Source organism: Montipora capricornis, chromosome 2 (assembly GCF_036669925.1).
Source record: "Montipora capricornis isolate CH-2021 chromosome 2, ASM3666992v2, whole genome shotgun sequence".
NCBI classification, from domain to species: Eukaryota; Metazoa; Cnidaria; class Anthozoa; order Scleractinia; family Acroporidae; genus Montipora; species Montipora capricornis.
The window spans coordinates 17,538,618-17,555,390 of NC_090884.1; the positions used below are offsets into that span (position 1 = coordinate 17,538,618).

Below are 16,773 nucleotides of genomic sequence, written 5' to 3' on the forward strand. Positions count from 1 at the left end.
ATACTACTTTTTCATTTAATGGCTTCCAATTTTTTGATCTACTATTTTGATCTTATATTTTGGAAATCTATATGTTTTAAAATATAATAGTGCGTATATTGACATGAAGTTAGTATTTGATATCTATAGGGGGTATTGAAGCATGATCACATTGCGTGACTTTTTCAGAAACACAGGAAGTCGATGATTTTATATAATAGGGGTTTCCCCAGGAAAATGAGTCATCATTGATAGTCATGTGAGGTTTTTAACCAATTAAAAGTTAACCCATAAATTAACCAAAACTGAAAATACAACCAAATGGTTTAAAATCTGGTTTATTTTGGTTGGACATTTTGAGTTTAATCCTTTAAAAGAAATGTTATTTTAGTGTGTTGATTTTGTAGTGACCATAAGCGAAACTGGTGACGCCATTGTTGTGAATATACCGCTTGTCATCAAAGCAAGATAATGACACTTTGTTTAGTTCGTAGCTTCCAAGTTGATGTTTATTGCTTCTGATTGTTTTCATTGTATGATGCATTTGTTCGTTATTAAATAGTACATTTTTATAATTTTCATGAGTTATGTTATTTTTGATTATATTTTTTTTGATTCCCTTTGCAGTTTTTCCACCTTTGTGATTGTCTTTCATATATGAATACATTTTCGATCTCAATCCGACGAATTCGGTTATCGGTATGCCTGCTGCCTCATCTTTGAATTTACCGATTACTTTTTTATTTGTCAAATCGAAATTTTGTGAATCTTGTGAATAATCACTGTTATCGAATTTGTCTTTATAATTCCAAAAGTCTTGATACACATCATTGGTTTCTATTTCATATGTAAGACTATCGGTGTCGGTGAATGATAATTTTGCTTTGCTGCCGTATTTTTGTTTTATGTAGTTATAATGAAAATCATACATTAACGTCTTGCTTAGATCCAAAATACACATACCCACATATGCCGGCCTGTTTAGGGTAAGTGTTTCTTTGATTTTATGTACTGCTACTAAATTTTCATTGAATATTTTGCTACTGACATAAGTAGGTTTTGATGTTAATTTTGACAGTTTTTTCTCATCCGTGACGAGTCTTACATCAACACGCTTACGTAAATTTTCCATTGTTTTCCCAAATACGGAATTATTCATAAGTTTAAAGAAATCTTTTTCAAAAGCATTATTGGCATTAGTGCTTTTCTCAGTGTTAAAGTCAATATATTGCTTCAACCATGCGGACTGATTATACTCTAGTACTCGATGGACTTTAGTTATAATCAAATTAAGATCAGTGTACAATTGTAGGTTTCTGTAATGAAGAACATAGTTTTCTTTATTGCTTAATGTTGGTATCAATTTATGAACTATACCAGTCGATATTTTATATTTCTTCACGATGTTTTTACAATACCCAGACAACATATTTTCAGTTACTTTAACCTTTTCCGGTGCTAGTGGGTAGTCATTATGCAAATCATGTAGTTCTTCTGGATATGCTAGGTCGACTTCTAGTATCAAACCTTTCTCGCTGTCTTCTTTATACTTGGCTAAGTCTATATTGTCTATCTGTTTCTCAGTCATCCATCTGAATCCACCAGTTGGTAGGTATTGAGACATACTGTGACCATAAAGATTATTAACGTCTAGATACATAATATACTTTGAGGGCACCTTCTCATCATATTTTTTCATGTATTTATTGTTGGCTTTACCGTATCGATTAGCTATGTAACTGATACCTCCACGCATGCCTTTTTCAATGAATTGAAACATATTGACATCAGTCATCAGTTCTAATTTGATATTGGTCATCTTTAACATAGCGTCCCAAGATAAACCGGGAGATGTAAAATAATGACAGGGGTCTAGTTTGTAGTATTGTAGACAGGTCTTTCGAAAGTTTTCGAATACATCAGCTAACAGAAGTATGTCAGATTTGAGATATAAGTCATGGTACTCACCTATATTTTTCAAATTAAAAGTGTTCCATACATTTTGAGCATGTTTGTATTGATCATCTGTTATATGTTCATCATTTAAGATGCTATAAAAGTCTTTTTTTGATGGTAGCTTTTTATTGAATTTATCAAAACTATCCATATAATCGTAAGGGTAGACCCCTTTTTGTGCCATCAAACTAAGTTTATCATCTTGAAATTCTTGTGAGGTATATTTTAATGATTCTCTTGGTAGGTTGCTCACTAGTTTATCAAGACTTGAGCTCATAAATTGGAAACTATCAATGAAGGTAAGATGATTGCCAAGCATGAAAGCCATATACTTTTCCATGTTGTTAGGTATGGCATTAAGATTCATCTGTATCTCCTCTCCTTTCTTATTTGTATATGTATGCTTTTTAACTATCTCACCAATATTTTGCATTATAAAATGGCTGTCGTATCCACGCAGATTATGAAATATTACAGGTATCTTATCAGTCAACTGGAAATTCAGATTACAATCTTGATGAGCGTATCCTCTATAGTTACCAGTTATATGACAGTGATCTCGAACTCGAATGTCCTTATCAGTATATTTTTTATTACAAATATGACATTCTTTAGCTTTTTGAAATTCCTCTTTATCATCTTTTGTCATTTTTAATGGTTTGTTGAATTCTTTTTTGATCATTCTTTTGCAATATTTGACTTCCTTCAACATAGCTTCCATGAATTTGTAAACGGCTTTTTCACCTATGTAAATTTGTACTGGTTTACTGTATTTGTCATCATAACAACAAACGACCTTATATCCATAACCACAGTCTACATGCTTCTGATATGCTTCTGTATATGATTTATCATCATTAGGTCGGCATCTATGAATTTTTTCAGTTATAGCTTCAAAGTCTGTATAAATTACAAATGGAACAGCCAACTGTTTATGGAAATTATTGAATTTTAATATGTTGTTGTCTTTTGTTGGCATTTTGATCGCTTGTGTGCCATTCACTTGGATGCAGTTTTCTTTGTGATCAGTTAATACTCTTTCAGAACTGAAACACTGAAGACAATGCATGCAGAAGTGCTTCCTCTCTTTGTGTTTTGTTTGATTGTACATGAACTTGTTGAAATCTTTGATCAATACATAGTGCTTTTTTCATTTTCAGTTATTAAAAGCATATTTAAATGGTCTTTGTATTTTTCTTTTGATACATAAATTGGGTATGGTTGTCTATTTTCATAACCAATAACATTGATGTTGATCTCATTTTGTTTTTCTATTTTGTTGTACTGGAAATTCAATTCCAGAGTAATCCAAATTTTCAATGAATTGCTTGTCAACTTTTTAAATTCTCTGTTGGTATTTGTCTTGAGGATTCAAATGTCTAATGTGACACCACCGAAAGCATTCATTATCCTCATTTTTCATGTTGATCAATCCCTTTGCACTGTTTCTTAGTTCTGTAGGTAGTTTGATATAGGACGACCCTTTCATTGGTTGATATTTTACAATGTTAATATAATGATTGTTAACAGATTCAATAGTCCAAACAGAACCCTCCGAAATCCAAACTGCAATCTTATTTAGTATGTCTTGTTTCGACGAAGATAAAGCCAGTTCAATTTGTGTATTATTAGTTATTGTTTGAGCCGGACTGTTGAAATTAGCGGTCTTGTACACTATTTCTCCATCTGACATTTTTGTAAATGTTGCCTTAAGAGTTTGAGTCCTTTCATTGACATTAATATGTTTTCAATATGGTTGGCAGCAGCCTTCCTTGTGTTGTTTAGTTGCACTAATGGGTCTTTGTTATTTTTGATATTTATCTCATAAGACTTTATGTACCCTTTCAGAGCTTTGTCTGTTTGCTCTATTTTGGTTCTTGGTGCTGGCACTGGTTTTTTGGTTCTTGGTGTTGGCACTGGTTTTTTGGTCCTTGGTGCTGGCACTTTTTTGTATCCATTTCTGAACTCTGTTGGTGGAAGAATTATGTTGTTTTCATAATCTTGAACCATTTGATTTACACTCTTACGAGGTGCTGGGATTGGCCTTATTTGCTTTTTAGTTCTTGGTGTTGGCACTGGTTTCTTTTTTTCTTGTTTTAAAAGCAATTTAATCAGTTCAGATTTACTGAGCTTTTTAAGATCACTCTTGTTCATATTATTATATGAGATATTGTTTTTCATTCCTAATATATTATAACTAAGAAACAATTCTTTAAGCAGTAAACGCGTACAAACTCTTATAAAGAAAAAATATATAAACTATATTATAATGAGTAAGATTGAAATTAATGAATGCGTTTATTCTGTTCATCCAATTTATGACTTGTATGCTTCAGATAAAAATGGAAATGTAATTAATATCATTAAAAAGGTAGCAAGTAAAGGTAATAAGAATCATTTTGGTTATTTATATGTTGGTGCTAAAAAATACGATGGTAAACCAAAAACGATGTCATCTCATAGATTCGTTTGGGAGTGTGACAATAACGCCATTCCAGAAGGAAAAGTGATCGATCATATCAATAATAACAAGAAAGACAATCGCTTATGCAATTTACAGCTTGTTACACAACAACAGAATTGTAAGAAATCAGCGAAGGATCGTAACTATACATTTGTTGCCAAAAATCATGAAAATAAAAAATTTGTAAGAGCAACTAACATTACTACCAAAGAAGTTTCATATTTTCACAGTATGTATGCTGTTCAACAACATCTTCAAATAAACGCTGGTATTGTTAAAATGGTATGTGAAGGTATTAATAATTGTAAATCAGGTCTTTCAAAGAAAGACCGGTGTTCATATACATTCGAGTATATCAAACAAGATGACTTGCCAGATGACTACAAAAAAAATAGAGTCCCCGATGAAGATAAAAAGAAAAATCAAATGAAAGCTGTTAAAAAATGGCAAAACAAAGAATACAAATGTCCAAGATGTGACAAAACTTTAAAAAATAATTATAAGTATGTTCACAACAAAAAATGTAAATAAATAGCCAGAAACAATTGAACATTTTTGGCTACAATGTAGCAATCACAGTATGAACTGTAGCTATTATTATATGTTACATAACTTCAGTTTAAATGTTTTATATATTTTCAATATCTTTTAATGGTATCCAGCTATTGAAATCATCACTATACCCCTTCCACTTCACTAGAGCATGTTTCTTCTTATAGTCCCTCCGAATGACTTTATCAATACGAAAAACATCCTGCTTGGCTTTTAATAATTCAGGTTTATAAAAACTCCCTTGAATATCTTCACCTCTGAGATCTTTTATTTTGTATGTGATTGGATTAGTGTATTGCATCTTATCAACTGTGAACACTTCTTCTGTCCAATTTGGTGTGTAACCTTTGTCGAACACATTCCGTTTATACTTAGATATTCGGACCTTATCACCAACCTTAAATTTTGCTTTAGCTGATGATGGCTCAATATCACCAAATAGATTAAAGTAAACTATGCCTTCATTCCTCTTCTTGGATGCTTCTATAGGTGTCATCTTTATGCTTGAATGTTTTGTATTATTGTATTTTTTCACTAATTTTGGTAACATATCCAAATACTGTGTATTACCTTGAACAGTAAACTGTTTCCACATTTTTGATTTAATTGTTCTATTCCACCTTTCAACCACTGAGGATTTCTCCTCATTTTCAGTGGAGTACAGTGTTATTTTATTCTCAGCTAATAGGTCTTTTACATGTTTGTTATAGAACTCCTTTCCCTTATCAACCCATAAATAATGTGGTTTTCTGCCTTCCTTGAATATTTCACTGAATGCCTTTGTAACACTTTCACCCTTTTTATCCTTCAATGGTACGATCCAACCGTATTTACTGAAAACATCAATGACCATTAGAAGATATCGGTAACCCTTATTCCATTTGCTAAATTTTTGCATTTCAACAAGATCACTTGCCCATATTTCATCAATATGATTTGTGATTACACGCCGCCGAGTAAAATTACGTTTTCTGGGTGTATGTCACTCATCTGCTAATTTTTCTTGCCAGTTTTCTTTACTCGACGGCTTTTTCCGTTTTTTGGAACTCCCAGTCCGAGCTTCTGTTTAGTATTTATCGCATTTCTCGCCAACCAATGCCCCCATTGTTTTTCATTATATGGCACGTTATCCAAAGCTTTGACCATTTTTCGGTCTGCTTTGTTTTTACATTTTCGATCATCACCACACACTGAATAATCGACATCATGCTGCATTGCTATAGCATCAGCTTTGCCAGTAGGTTGATCATATATTTCTAATATTTGACCTGTTTTTGGGTCATACTTCAGTTGATCTTTTAGAGGGTTATAAGGGCCCGTGTAATGATGACCTGGCAGGGTCCATCCGCTTTTTGGTTTTAGTAATTTACCAATAGCTTTGTGAATATCAAGAGCACCGCCGTTATGCAAAGGATCCAGTTTTTTTGATAAATCAGATGTCAAACTATCCAAAGCTTGATCTAGATATTTGCTAGCCATACCTTTTATTTTTTGTTTAGCAAAATCTGATTTAATGGCCTTTGAAGCGCCATAATTACCGAGATTATATAAGCCTTTTAAACTATCCTTTAAAATTATTTCACTTAAAAGCCCTCCCTCTTGGAGAGGGCTAGTTAGTTTCCCTGTACCATTTTCTGTTTTTTCACAAACAATGTCTTAGTGATGCCGCATTCTGAACAAGTGCATTTCATCATAGTCCTTCCATTTTTTGTCAGTACAAATCTCTCGCTTCCAGGTACACAATCTGTAACCTTTTTCTGTTTTACACAATAACTTCTCATATTATATATACAATAAAGTTAGATATTTTTGAAATAATCGATTATGAATGCAAGGTTCACTTATTTGTCTGTTGGACTAAATTTGGAATTATGTATGACATCAAGGATTGATCTTCCTCTTTGTCTCTCTAACAAATAGTATAAACACCAATAACCACATAAAACGGAATCTCTTTCTTTTATTTCGTCAGAAGAATAAACTAATTTTTCACCACTGGTTTCTAGATATGATTGTACTTCCGTAGGCATCATTAAACCAAAGCTGTCAAAGTATTCACACAAATGATTATCAACGTCACGATAACATATCTAATGGGTACCCAGACCGATTTGGCTATCCAAATTTATAATCCCTACTTCTTTGTCATTAATTTTATCCGGTAAATTGTCTCTGCTAAAAACACCTCTGAAATGTTTTATACAAAGTTGTTTTACCCAATTAATCAGATCAAAATTACTGAGCGGTTTATCTATGAATCTCATTACAGTATGTCCCCTAGAATTGGTATGTTTCGAAATGGACTGTTTTTTACCAGAATCAAACCTGTACCATTTTTTGTCTTGGTCTTTTTTTTTGGCTTTTTTTTTGAAACTCCCATACCGACTGGGTTTTCCCATGTGCCAAAAAATGGTAGAGGAATCATAGGCATATTTTTACCTCCTGTGACTCCTGGGATGTAAATCGGTCCTTGAGGCATGCTATCAACCTGCAAACCCTTACCAGTCAGTGCATCGATTAACATCGGAATTCCAATTGAAGCGAGAATGGTTCCAAGACCCGATCCAAGTTGAACTTTTGTTGGTTTAATTTTAAGACTAGAACCATTTCGAAGTGCTTCCAATATGTCTTGCTTTTGTTTCGTTGTTAAATGTTCTTTGTATGGAATCAGTTGTTTGACTTTAGCGTTGGGTATCATAACTGCGCCTCCAAACAATTTATCAACACCCACGCTAGCTAAACCGGATAAAGCTCCTGTTGCAAGAGGACCAGCAACCTTTTTAGCTAAGGGCATTACCATTGGTAACACTTTTGAAGATAACCCAGCAAGTGAACTCCAGAGAGAACCTCCATGTCTGATAGCATTGATTTTTACCGATTTTTATATCTGATCCATTATTGTTTTTCATAGCCTTTTTTATTTTCTTGATCTGTCTTCTGGTAAGCATCAATTCATCTGGACCTTTTAATTGATCTTTTGACAATCTCAGAGTGATGGCCGTATTGTCTTTATACGCTTTGGAAAGCTTTTTTAATTGACCTTCACTCAAATTTACTCCATGAGGAAAATATTCTGTCATTGATTTAATATATTATTTGTTTACATTAAATTGATCATGAAATATATTTGTTTGATGTTTGTTAATTAACGCAACATTAGTTTTCCGTCTTTATTTATTACTTCAGCTTCTTGCTCGTTTAACACAAGAGCATAAATGGAATATGTTGTAGCAGTAGTTCCAGATAGTTCGTATTTGAAAGTCAGTTTAGTTGTACCATCACGGATGTGATGAAAGGAAACAGATTCTTGAAATTTTCTATTGTCAAAAGTGTAGATTCTGAATATTCGTTGTTTTTGTGTACATATTTCAGTACGTCTCTATACACCCTGGACGGATTTGTTGATGGTTGGTAATTGATCTCTGGGTACTCGTTGCCGTTTGCAACTACTAAATGACAATTTATAAGAGTTCTTGGGTTGGTTGAAACTGAAAAAGTGTCGTATAGAAATGGATTTTCTGTCTGGACGTCGATTCTAGAGTCATTGATAATAAAAACAAATACATGCCTGGGTTTTGATACACCTGTTGTTATGTTTAAATGACCAGTCCTCTGATTGCTAGAATTCGATTTATATATTTCCTCATTCAAATAAGTCCATTTCTGAGATGGTTTTTTAACAAATTCATCAAGATACAAACTCTGTCCTATAGAATTGAAAGTCATCCTTGGAACCAATAACTGCATCTTAGAAAAGACGACTTTACAATCTGCTCCTTCTTGCCAAACTATGTTATCGTCTGAATCAAGATCCAAATTTATTTCAAGTCTACCATTAGGCAGAAGTTGTTTTTCTAAGGCTTCGAAATATGAAAATTTGTTCATTGTAACCTCAGCATTTACAGTAGAAGAAACTCCAAGACGCTTTTTTCTCATGGAAAAACCTTTATTGAAATTTGCATTTCGACCTGTTATATGGTTGTGATTCACACCGTCTATGTTGAATTCTCTATCATCGGAATGCCTGCTTGTGTCAAGATAGTAAAGTTCGTTAGTCGCAGTACTTGAGGCATAATCTGCTGTAATTGAGAGGATTTTTGATATTAACAGCGTGATTACAATTTGAACAGTTATATACTTTCCTTCCGTTAAATTTAACGTCTATATGTTTGATAAATGAATGAATACCATTTACAATACCGTTTCGATCATTTGCAGCGATATTGCCACCATTTGCACTTAGTAAAAGTTTAAAATCAACTGATATTCTAGCATTATACCAGTCAAAAGGAGTCACTTCTCCACTGTTATCGACAGCAAACCGATGATTTTCTTTCTTTTGCAAAGCAGCACCCACAGGCGTAACTAGAGCTGTTTCTAGTTCGAAAGGTACATCTTCATACCGTTCCAGATATTTCGGATTTCTAATAGATGTCATATAATATAATATTATATAAAATTGATTTTTCGTTTGAGTTTTCCACCGGAAAGTAAATTGTTAACCCTTTCATCAATCGTGTATTGGGACAATCCAGGTATTTCTGTTTTTGTATCAACCATTACAGGTGCACTTTTGTTCTTCTTGCTCAATAATTCAACTATTTTTTCACTAGCTTTATTAGCAGCATAATTACCAGTTTTTTCAACAGCCGTAGTAATGGCTTTTTCGCTTCCTTTTTTAATGCCTTGCTTTACTGTTTCATTGAAAACGTTACTGCCAACCTTTTTTAATACATCACTGAAACCTTCACCATAAATGTGTTTTTTAACATACGAGCCCAATTCTGGATCGTATCGTTTTTTATAAAAACGTTTCTCCATATATATTGCATTATACAATTTAAGCAGATTTCATGATCAAAGTCATAAACCAATCTATTCCGTTCAGATCGATTGGACGTGACAAAGAGTCAGTTATGTAAAATCGTATTTCGTCGATATTCGTTTTACTCACTTCATTGAATAGAAGCCTTTTTGGTTCAAATTTAAAGCTGTAACTTCTTGTGAGATCGTTTGTTGGAATTACACAAAGAAGATTGTCATCTGATCCACTTACAATGGAATTTGTCACAATGTTGCAATGTATGTTTATTTTGTCAACTGAATTTGTTATATTGGGTAATCTGGTTCCATATTCTGTTTTATCTACAATTTTCTCGTCAAAACCTATAAGAACACCAAAATTGCTATTTCTCAAATCAAGTTTACAATTGTTGTCAATTTGAATAATAACTTTATACGTTGACAGAAAAAAAGACAAATTGATATGATACTTTTCACCTGTCTTGTGTCCTTGTTCACCCATGTAACTGTGTATGAATTCATTAATGTCGCTGTAACTGTACAAACCATTTGGAAAAGTTATTGTATGCCAAGTATTTCCATTGTCAGGAGAGTATTTTATTTGGTTGTTTTTATACTTTTCAGAAATGTTATGCCATGAGTACGTCATCATCACTGTATCAACTGCCAGTTCATGCATCATGTTTTGATCAAGACTGAGTGTTGATCGTAATTTAATTTTAAAATCGTGTGACTTACTTATTCCGACTTTTTCTCTGTCAACAGATGAAACATAAATCGATCTTAGTTCCTCCATATATATTTAGATTACATATTCTGTCAATAAATTATTGAGTTGTTCATTGCTTACGACACCGATTTTGTTTAATGCATGAGCTACCTGTGTGAACTCATTTTTAACTCCATTATTACCAGCCAGAATAGATCCACCTAACAGTTCAAGTCTTGACAACAAATCTTCAGGATTATTATAAAAAACCACACCGGAACCCAATCTCTTGAATTTATTACTGGTCCGATGGATTGGAATCTCGGATAAAGTGTTTATTTCATTGAATATTTCTCTGGACAATGGTGAATACTTCTTTCTGCTATTAAATCTCTTTGTGAATAAATCGATTGTGTCAAAATCAGCTTGTTTATCATATACTTTTTGGCCATCTTTATGAGCAACCATTTTTAATTGACCAAATAATTTTGGCACATCAATTATCAAACCACCATATTGACCATTTTCAGGGTTTACTTTGTAAGCATTTCTTTTCTTTTGTGTATATATTCCTTCACCAACGGTCTGTAAGCCTTCTGGTATTAAATTAATTCTGTTCTTGTATCTTTTTAAAATTTTGATTTCTTTGGTCAAAATATCGATTTGATCTTCGTTTTGCTCTTTCAGCTTTTTGTTTTTAGACAACCTACCATTTTCAGATCCAAGTTTTTTTGTGACATTGCCTACATCTTTGTTATAATCCTCAAAATCAATTGTTTTGTTTCTAATACCCTTCAAAACTTCAGATGGAGGAATGAAATTGTATTTCGTAAGTGTTTTAAAATCATCAACATTAAATCCTTTGTCCATATTTGATTTGAATTTATGCATTTCAGCCATCATTGATGGTTTATAATCAATTGGTAACGTTGTTTTTTGTTCTATTCCCTCTGGTCCCTCAGGTAATTGATTATATATAAAAACATTTTCCAAACCACTTGTAATCGTTTTTTGGTTGTTTTCAAGTTGTTTTATTAATTTATCCTGTTTTTCATCAATGCTCTTTTTCACACTTTCTTGAACGTTGATAAGTGGTTTGTAAAGTTCTGACACTCCTTCAAAAGCATCTTGTTTTTCCTGCTTATACTGTTTAAACGTGTTTCTCAAATCTCTGGTTTTATTTCCTGCCGTAATCTTCAAATTGCTAAGTTTTTCAAACTGTTTCACGTCCATGTATATATATTAATTACATAACTTATCTAAACTTATCTACATTTATCTCGACTTATCTCAACTTATCTAACATATTGTATATGGATATACCGAATTACGACTTCAAAGAAGACGAAAACATAAATTTCAAACAGCTTTTAAAATATATGCCTGACAAACCATTTAGAATGTTGATATGTGGAGCTTCAGGTTCGGGTAAAACCAACCTATTATATCATATGATCATGAAACCATTGGTTTATTACGATCAAATTCATTTATACGGTAAACTCCTTGAGCAAGAAAAATACAAACATATGATTGAAGCAATGAATGATATAAGCAGCCAGGTTGGTTATGACATTATACATTACAATAATGACGAAATAAAACCTGTTGATAGCCTAGATAGCGACTCACAGAAAATAGTAATATTTGACGATTTCATATGTGACAAAAATCAAAAACCACTGATTGACTATTTCTTTCAAGGAAGACATAAGAATTGTTCTGTGATATACCTTAGTCAGAGTTTTTATAGTGCTTCAAAAGATATACGCCTTAATTGCAGCCATTATGTCGTCTACGAATTTCCAAGCACCAATGAAAGAAACCTGATTTCAAGAGAACTTAATGTGTCAAAAGAGCAGTATAAAAAGGCAACCCAAAAACCATATTCATTTCTATACGTAGACAAATTGAAAAAACTGGTTAAAAGGAATTTTTATGGAAACATAAAATATACATGGGCATTTTTAATGACTAATCGAAACATGATCAACATGGATCTCTAGCTGGGTTTCCAGGCCCACCTGGGCCTCCTGGTGAGGGCTTCAAAAAAACATCTGATGGTAATTACGATCTTGAAAATAAAAAATTGACTAATTTGAAACCTGGAACAGATGACAATGATGTTTTAACCAAAAAACAGATTTATGATCATGTGAAGGCGAATGGTGGTAGTTCATCTAGCCAATCAGTTGATTTAACTGATTATTTAAAACGGGATTGAAGTGTTGCTATGTCCGGAGCTCTTAATATGGATAACAGACGTATAGAAAATGTAGGGGCTGGAAGACATGGGACTGCAGTTTGTCTCACGCATCTACATCTTGAAGCTTTCTATCTTGATCTTAACACAAATAGTGGTAATATAGAAGCCCAAAATCCTATTGATATGAAAAATAAAAGAATCTTAGGAGTAAAAGATCCAATATTACATTCAGATGCTTCTAATAAATTTTACGGTGACAGCTCTTTGAATTTTAAAGCTGATAAAACACAGTTGTCTCAAAAGGCCGATAAATCAGAGCTTACAAATTATTTGAAGATAGATGGATCAGTGTCTTTACGCGGTGATTTAAATTTAGGAGACCATAAAACACAAGTGTTGGTAACGGTTCAAATTCGACTGATATTGTAAATAAAGGATACATTGATACTGAGCTCGCTTCCAAACCTAATGTTAATCAAGTTATTCTACGAGATGGTTCACAAGATATGTCTGCAAATTTAAACATGTCTCTGAATAAAATAATCAATTGTGGTCAACCAACTGGTAATAGAGATGTGGCCAACAAAGCATATGTTGATTTCGAGGTTGGAAAAAAACCAGGTGTAAATCAAGTCGTTTTACGAGACGGTAGTAATACAATTTTGAATGATTTAGACATGACACAAAAAAAGATTGTCAATCTTGGAGCTCCAAGCAGTTTGTATGATGCTACTCGAAAAAGTTACGTTGACAATCAATTTTCAAGATGTTTAAGATTGGATGGGAGCAATAAAATGACTTCAAATCTTGACATGAACAATCAACAAATAAAAAACGTAAAAGATGCGACGCAAAACCAATATGTTACAACTTTGAAGCAAGTGAGTGATGCTATTGCAACCACGAGTACAAATAACAACAAATATACAGACCAAAAAATATCAGAGAGTCACATAAGCACACATACAAACCGAAAAAATGTGTTAAAATATGCCATGGATACAGGAAAATACACAGAAGATGCAGGTATACAAGATGTTAATTTGGTAACATTCAACGACATGCCTCATAAAACGAACAATAAAGCGTTTTCCATGAAGGTTCATTTCGATTTCAACCTTTTCAAAATGTACAGAGACGATAAATCTGATAAATAGACAGTTTGTGTCGAAGTGTATTTTCAAAAATCTCCTTTTTATGATTATGAATTTGGTTCGACTGCACTTGGCTATGAAGCTCTGAATATTAATATCGATTTAGGTTTGACAATAAAAGTAAATTCGGAATACAAATATCTTAGAACAATTCTGAACTTGTCTCCAGACGGTACTTCTTCATCGATTCAAAGACGATTATATGTGAATTTCAAAAGCAATTACGACAATACTAGCCCGAATTTACTTCCTGTTTATGTTTTGACATATGGTATAAAAGATGACGCCAAAAGTGATCTGGACATGACAATATATGATTATGAAAAAGCTACAGAGGTTGTGAACAATCAATTTCAACTTCACGTGCCTATTAATTTGAACGGTAACAATATACTTAACCCAAGTTTTTTGAAACTCGACGGTACATCAGATATGCAAGGAAATCTCGATATGAACACACACAGGATACAAAATCTGTTATATCCAACTTCAAATAGGGATGCAGGCAATCTTTCGTATTTAATTGACAGAGCTCTTCCAAGTTATATAAATTCAATAACGACCACTTACAGAAGTCCTAGTCCTACAAAAGAATGCATTTTTCTGATACCTAGTTATTCTACATTATTCAACAATATAAAAGTGACATTTGACGAAATATTCATAAGAAAGATAGTCATAGTAGCAACACAAACTTTTCCTGGTATTCCAGATTATCGACTATCCATTGAAGCAGACGTTTCTTCTTTGTACACATTTGATCTCACCACACATAGAAGTGCGCATATCAACATCAATAAAAAATTCACGAACGTAAGAACCATTAAAGTAACATTCACTGATTCACCTCCAAGCAAAATATTCTATTATTCAATAAATCATTCACCTTTCGCGAGATGAAAACAATGTGTTCTATTATAAATGGCTTTATACGTTAAAAAATTGGATATAACGTTTCTTCTTGATGAAGATGGAAACAAAACAGAATACACAGTTGATCATGATGACAGTTTCATTGTTTCCAATGACAATGAATTCGAGATAAAAATCAACAGTGATCTGCATTTAGAAACCAAATCACATCTAATAGTAAAACCTGCTGTTAACAATAACCATGTTGTTGTCAAATCACAGGTTGGTGATATCGTTCGTGATTCGTTTCTAGATCTATGGGTGAGTGAATATCTCAGAATGTATGCTAATTGTGTGTATCAAATAGATAGAGCAGATGGTCGAAATGTAAAGATGGATTCTAGTAGAAAGGTTGAAACAATTTATGACAAAAGCAATGAAGAAAGCGATGCTGATCAATCAGATTCAGCAAAACGACCTATATTATGTACAAAAGCTGAAAAACACAATGGTCGTTATTTTTTGAAATTTAATGGATCACAAAAAATGATCAGCCAAGTTAATTTGAATAATGATGCAGTTAATGTTCTCATTGTCTATCGTTTGACTTCAAGAGGTTCGGCACAAAATTATTGGAACAATGGTTTATTTGGTCATGATAATTTAGGGTATGATAAATTCGTTGCTTATACTGGATCAAATTTAGTTGTATCGGGAGCTGCGACCCCAGATCAATGCGTATATCTAGGACCCGCCGCTAGTTTGCAAACTTTCTTGAAACTAGATGATTATAGCGAAAATGATTTAGGCGAACTTAACAAATGGCATTGTCTTAGTATACACCAAAAACCGAAAAAAGTAAGATTTACTGGAACAAAAAGCATATTAGTAATTTTACTTCTGACAATCGCGTTGGTGCTTCAACGACTGTTTTTGGAGGTTTGGATTCAAGCGGTGACATAGCACCCTTAAATGGTAGTATAGCTTTTTTCTGTGTATATTTAGATTTCATTCTGGACGAAAGAACAATATTGGATCACCACACAGTTTTGATGAATAGATACAATATAACGTAATGTATATGTATATCAAGAGTTTATTGAGATATGTGAAACATGGCTTTCAAGAAGCAAAAGAAAAACATCCACACATTGATGACAAAATATTAAAATCAGCACTTGTTTATAAATACCTACACTATTTTCATTTTGAAAGAGACATTACTATCTCCAAAATTCTTAAAACAGAAGGTTCTCATATAGGACTCATTGGCCCTGGAAATGGTAGACTAACTCGTTTTTTAGAATTAATCCTTGGTTGGTCAAATGTATTTTCAAGTCATGCCATTCTTCATGATGCATTTGGCAGGTTTTACAATATATTTCATAATGGTTCTGGCTACACTTATTGTATTGATGGATACATGCCTAAGTTCGTTAAAAAAAGCCCATTTTTTGGTCATATAACAGGGCTCATTTATTGTGCCTTCAAACAATTAACAATCTAAACCATTTATATGACCAATCGTAAAAGAATATTCGACTGGAATCATATTTCCGAAAGACTTTCAGAGGAACAGATTAATGAACTAAAAAACTACTATAAAGCATACCATATGAAATGCTGGGCTTACAAACAAGCTGTTAAACGGTATAAAAAATTAAAACTAATGGGAAATTCTATTTCTATTTTAACAGGAACAGGTGGCATTTTGGCTGCTATTATCACTCATGGAATAGCTTTAGTTGGAATAAGTACTGCTGCTATACTGATCAAAAGTTATATGGGTTATCAATCTCTCGATCTCAAAATACAGAATTGTACATACGCGTATCAATCTTATCAGCATATTTTAATTGATTTAAAAGACATGCTTAGAAGCGGTGATTTCAAACCATCGTTTCACACAGAATTAAAAAATGTAGATGATTTTGTAACTGATGTTTGTCCTAGTGTTGACAAATTCTACGCAAAATACGATGAAAAATTCACTCCTGAATAATTTCCATGATTTCGTCAGATATCAATGTCAGAATGTCTTTCCAATATTGTTCGTACTTTTCAAGCGTTTTTTTTGATTTCGTCGTCTTGATCTTTT

The 16,773-nt window shown here is 32.9% G+C and overlaps 2 protein-coding genes across 2 annotated transcripts; both read right to left on the reverse strand.

The window, feature by feature from the left end:
• Window positions 1–361: 361 nt before the first annotated feature.
• Window positions 362–2,914, reverse strand: LOC138035196 (uncharacterized). The gene has a single exon (XM_068882019.1). It carries the CDS (start codon window positions 2,912–2,914, stop codon window positions 362–364), a length of 2,553 nt encoding a protein of 850 aa, XP_068738120.1.
• Window positions 2,915–10,556: 7,642 nt separating this feature from the next.
• LOC138035213 (uncharacterized) lies at window positions 10,557–11,696 on the reverse strand. The gene has a single exon (XM_068882035.1). It carries the CDS (start codon window positions 11,694–11,696, stop codon window positions 10,557–10,559), a length of 1,140 nt encoding a protein of 379 aa, XP_068738136.1.
• Window positions 11,697–16,773: the final 5,077 nt, after the last annotated feature.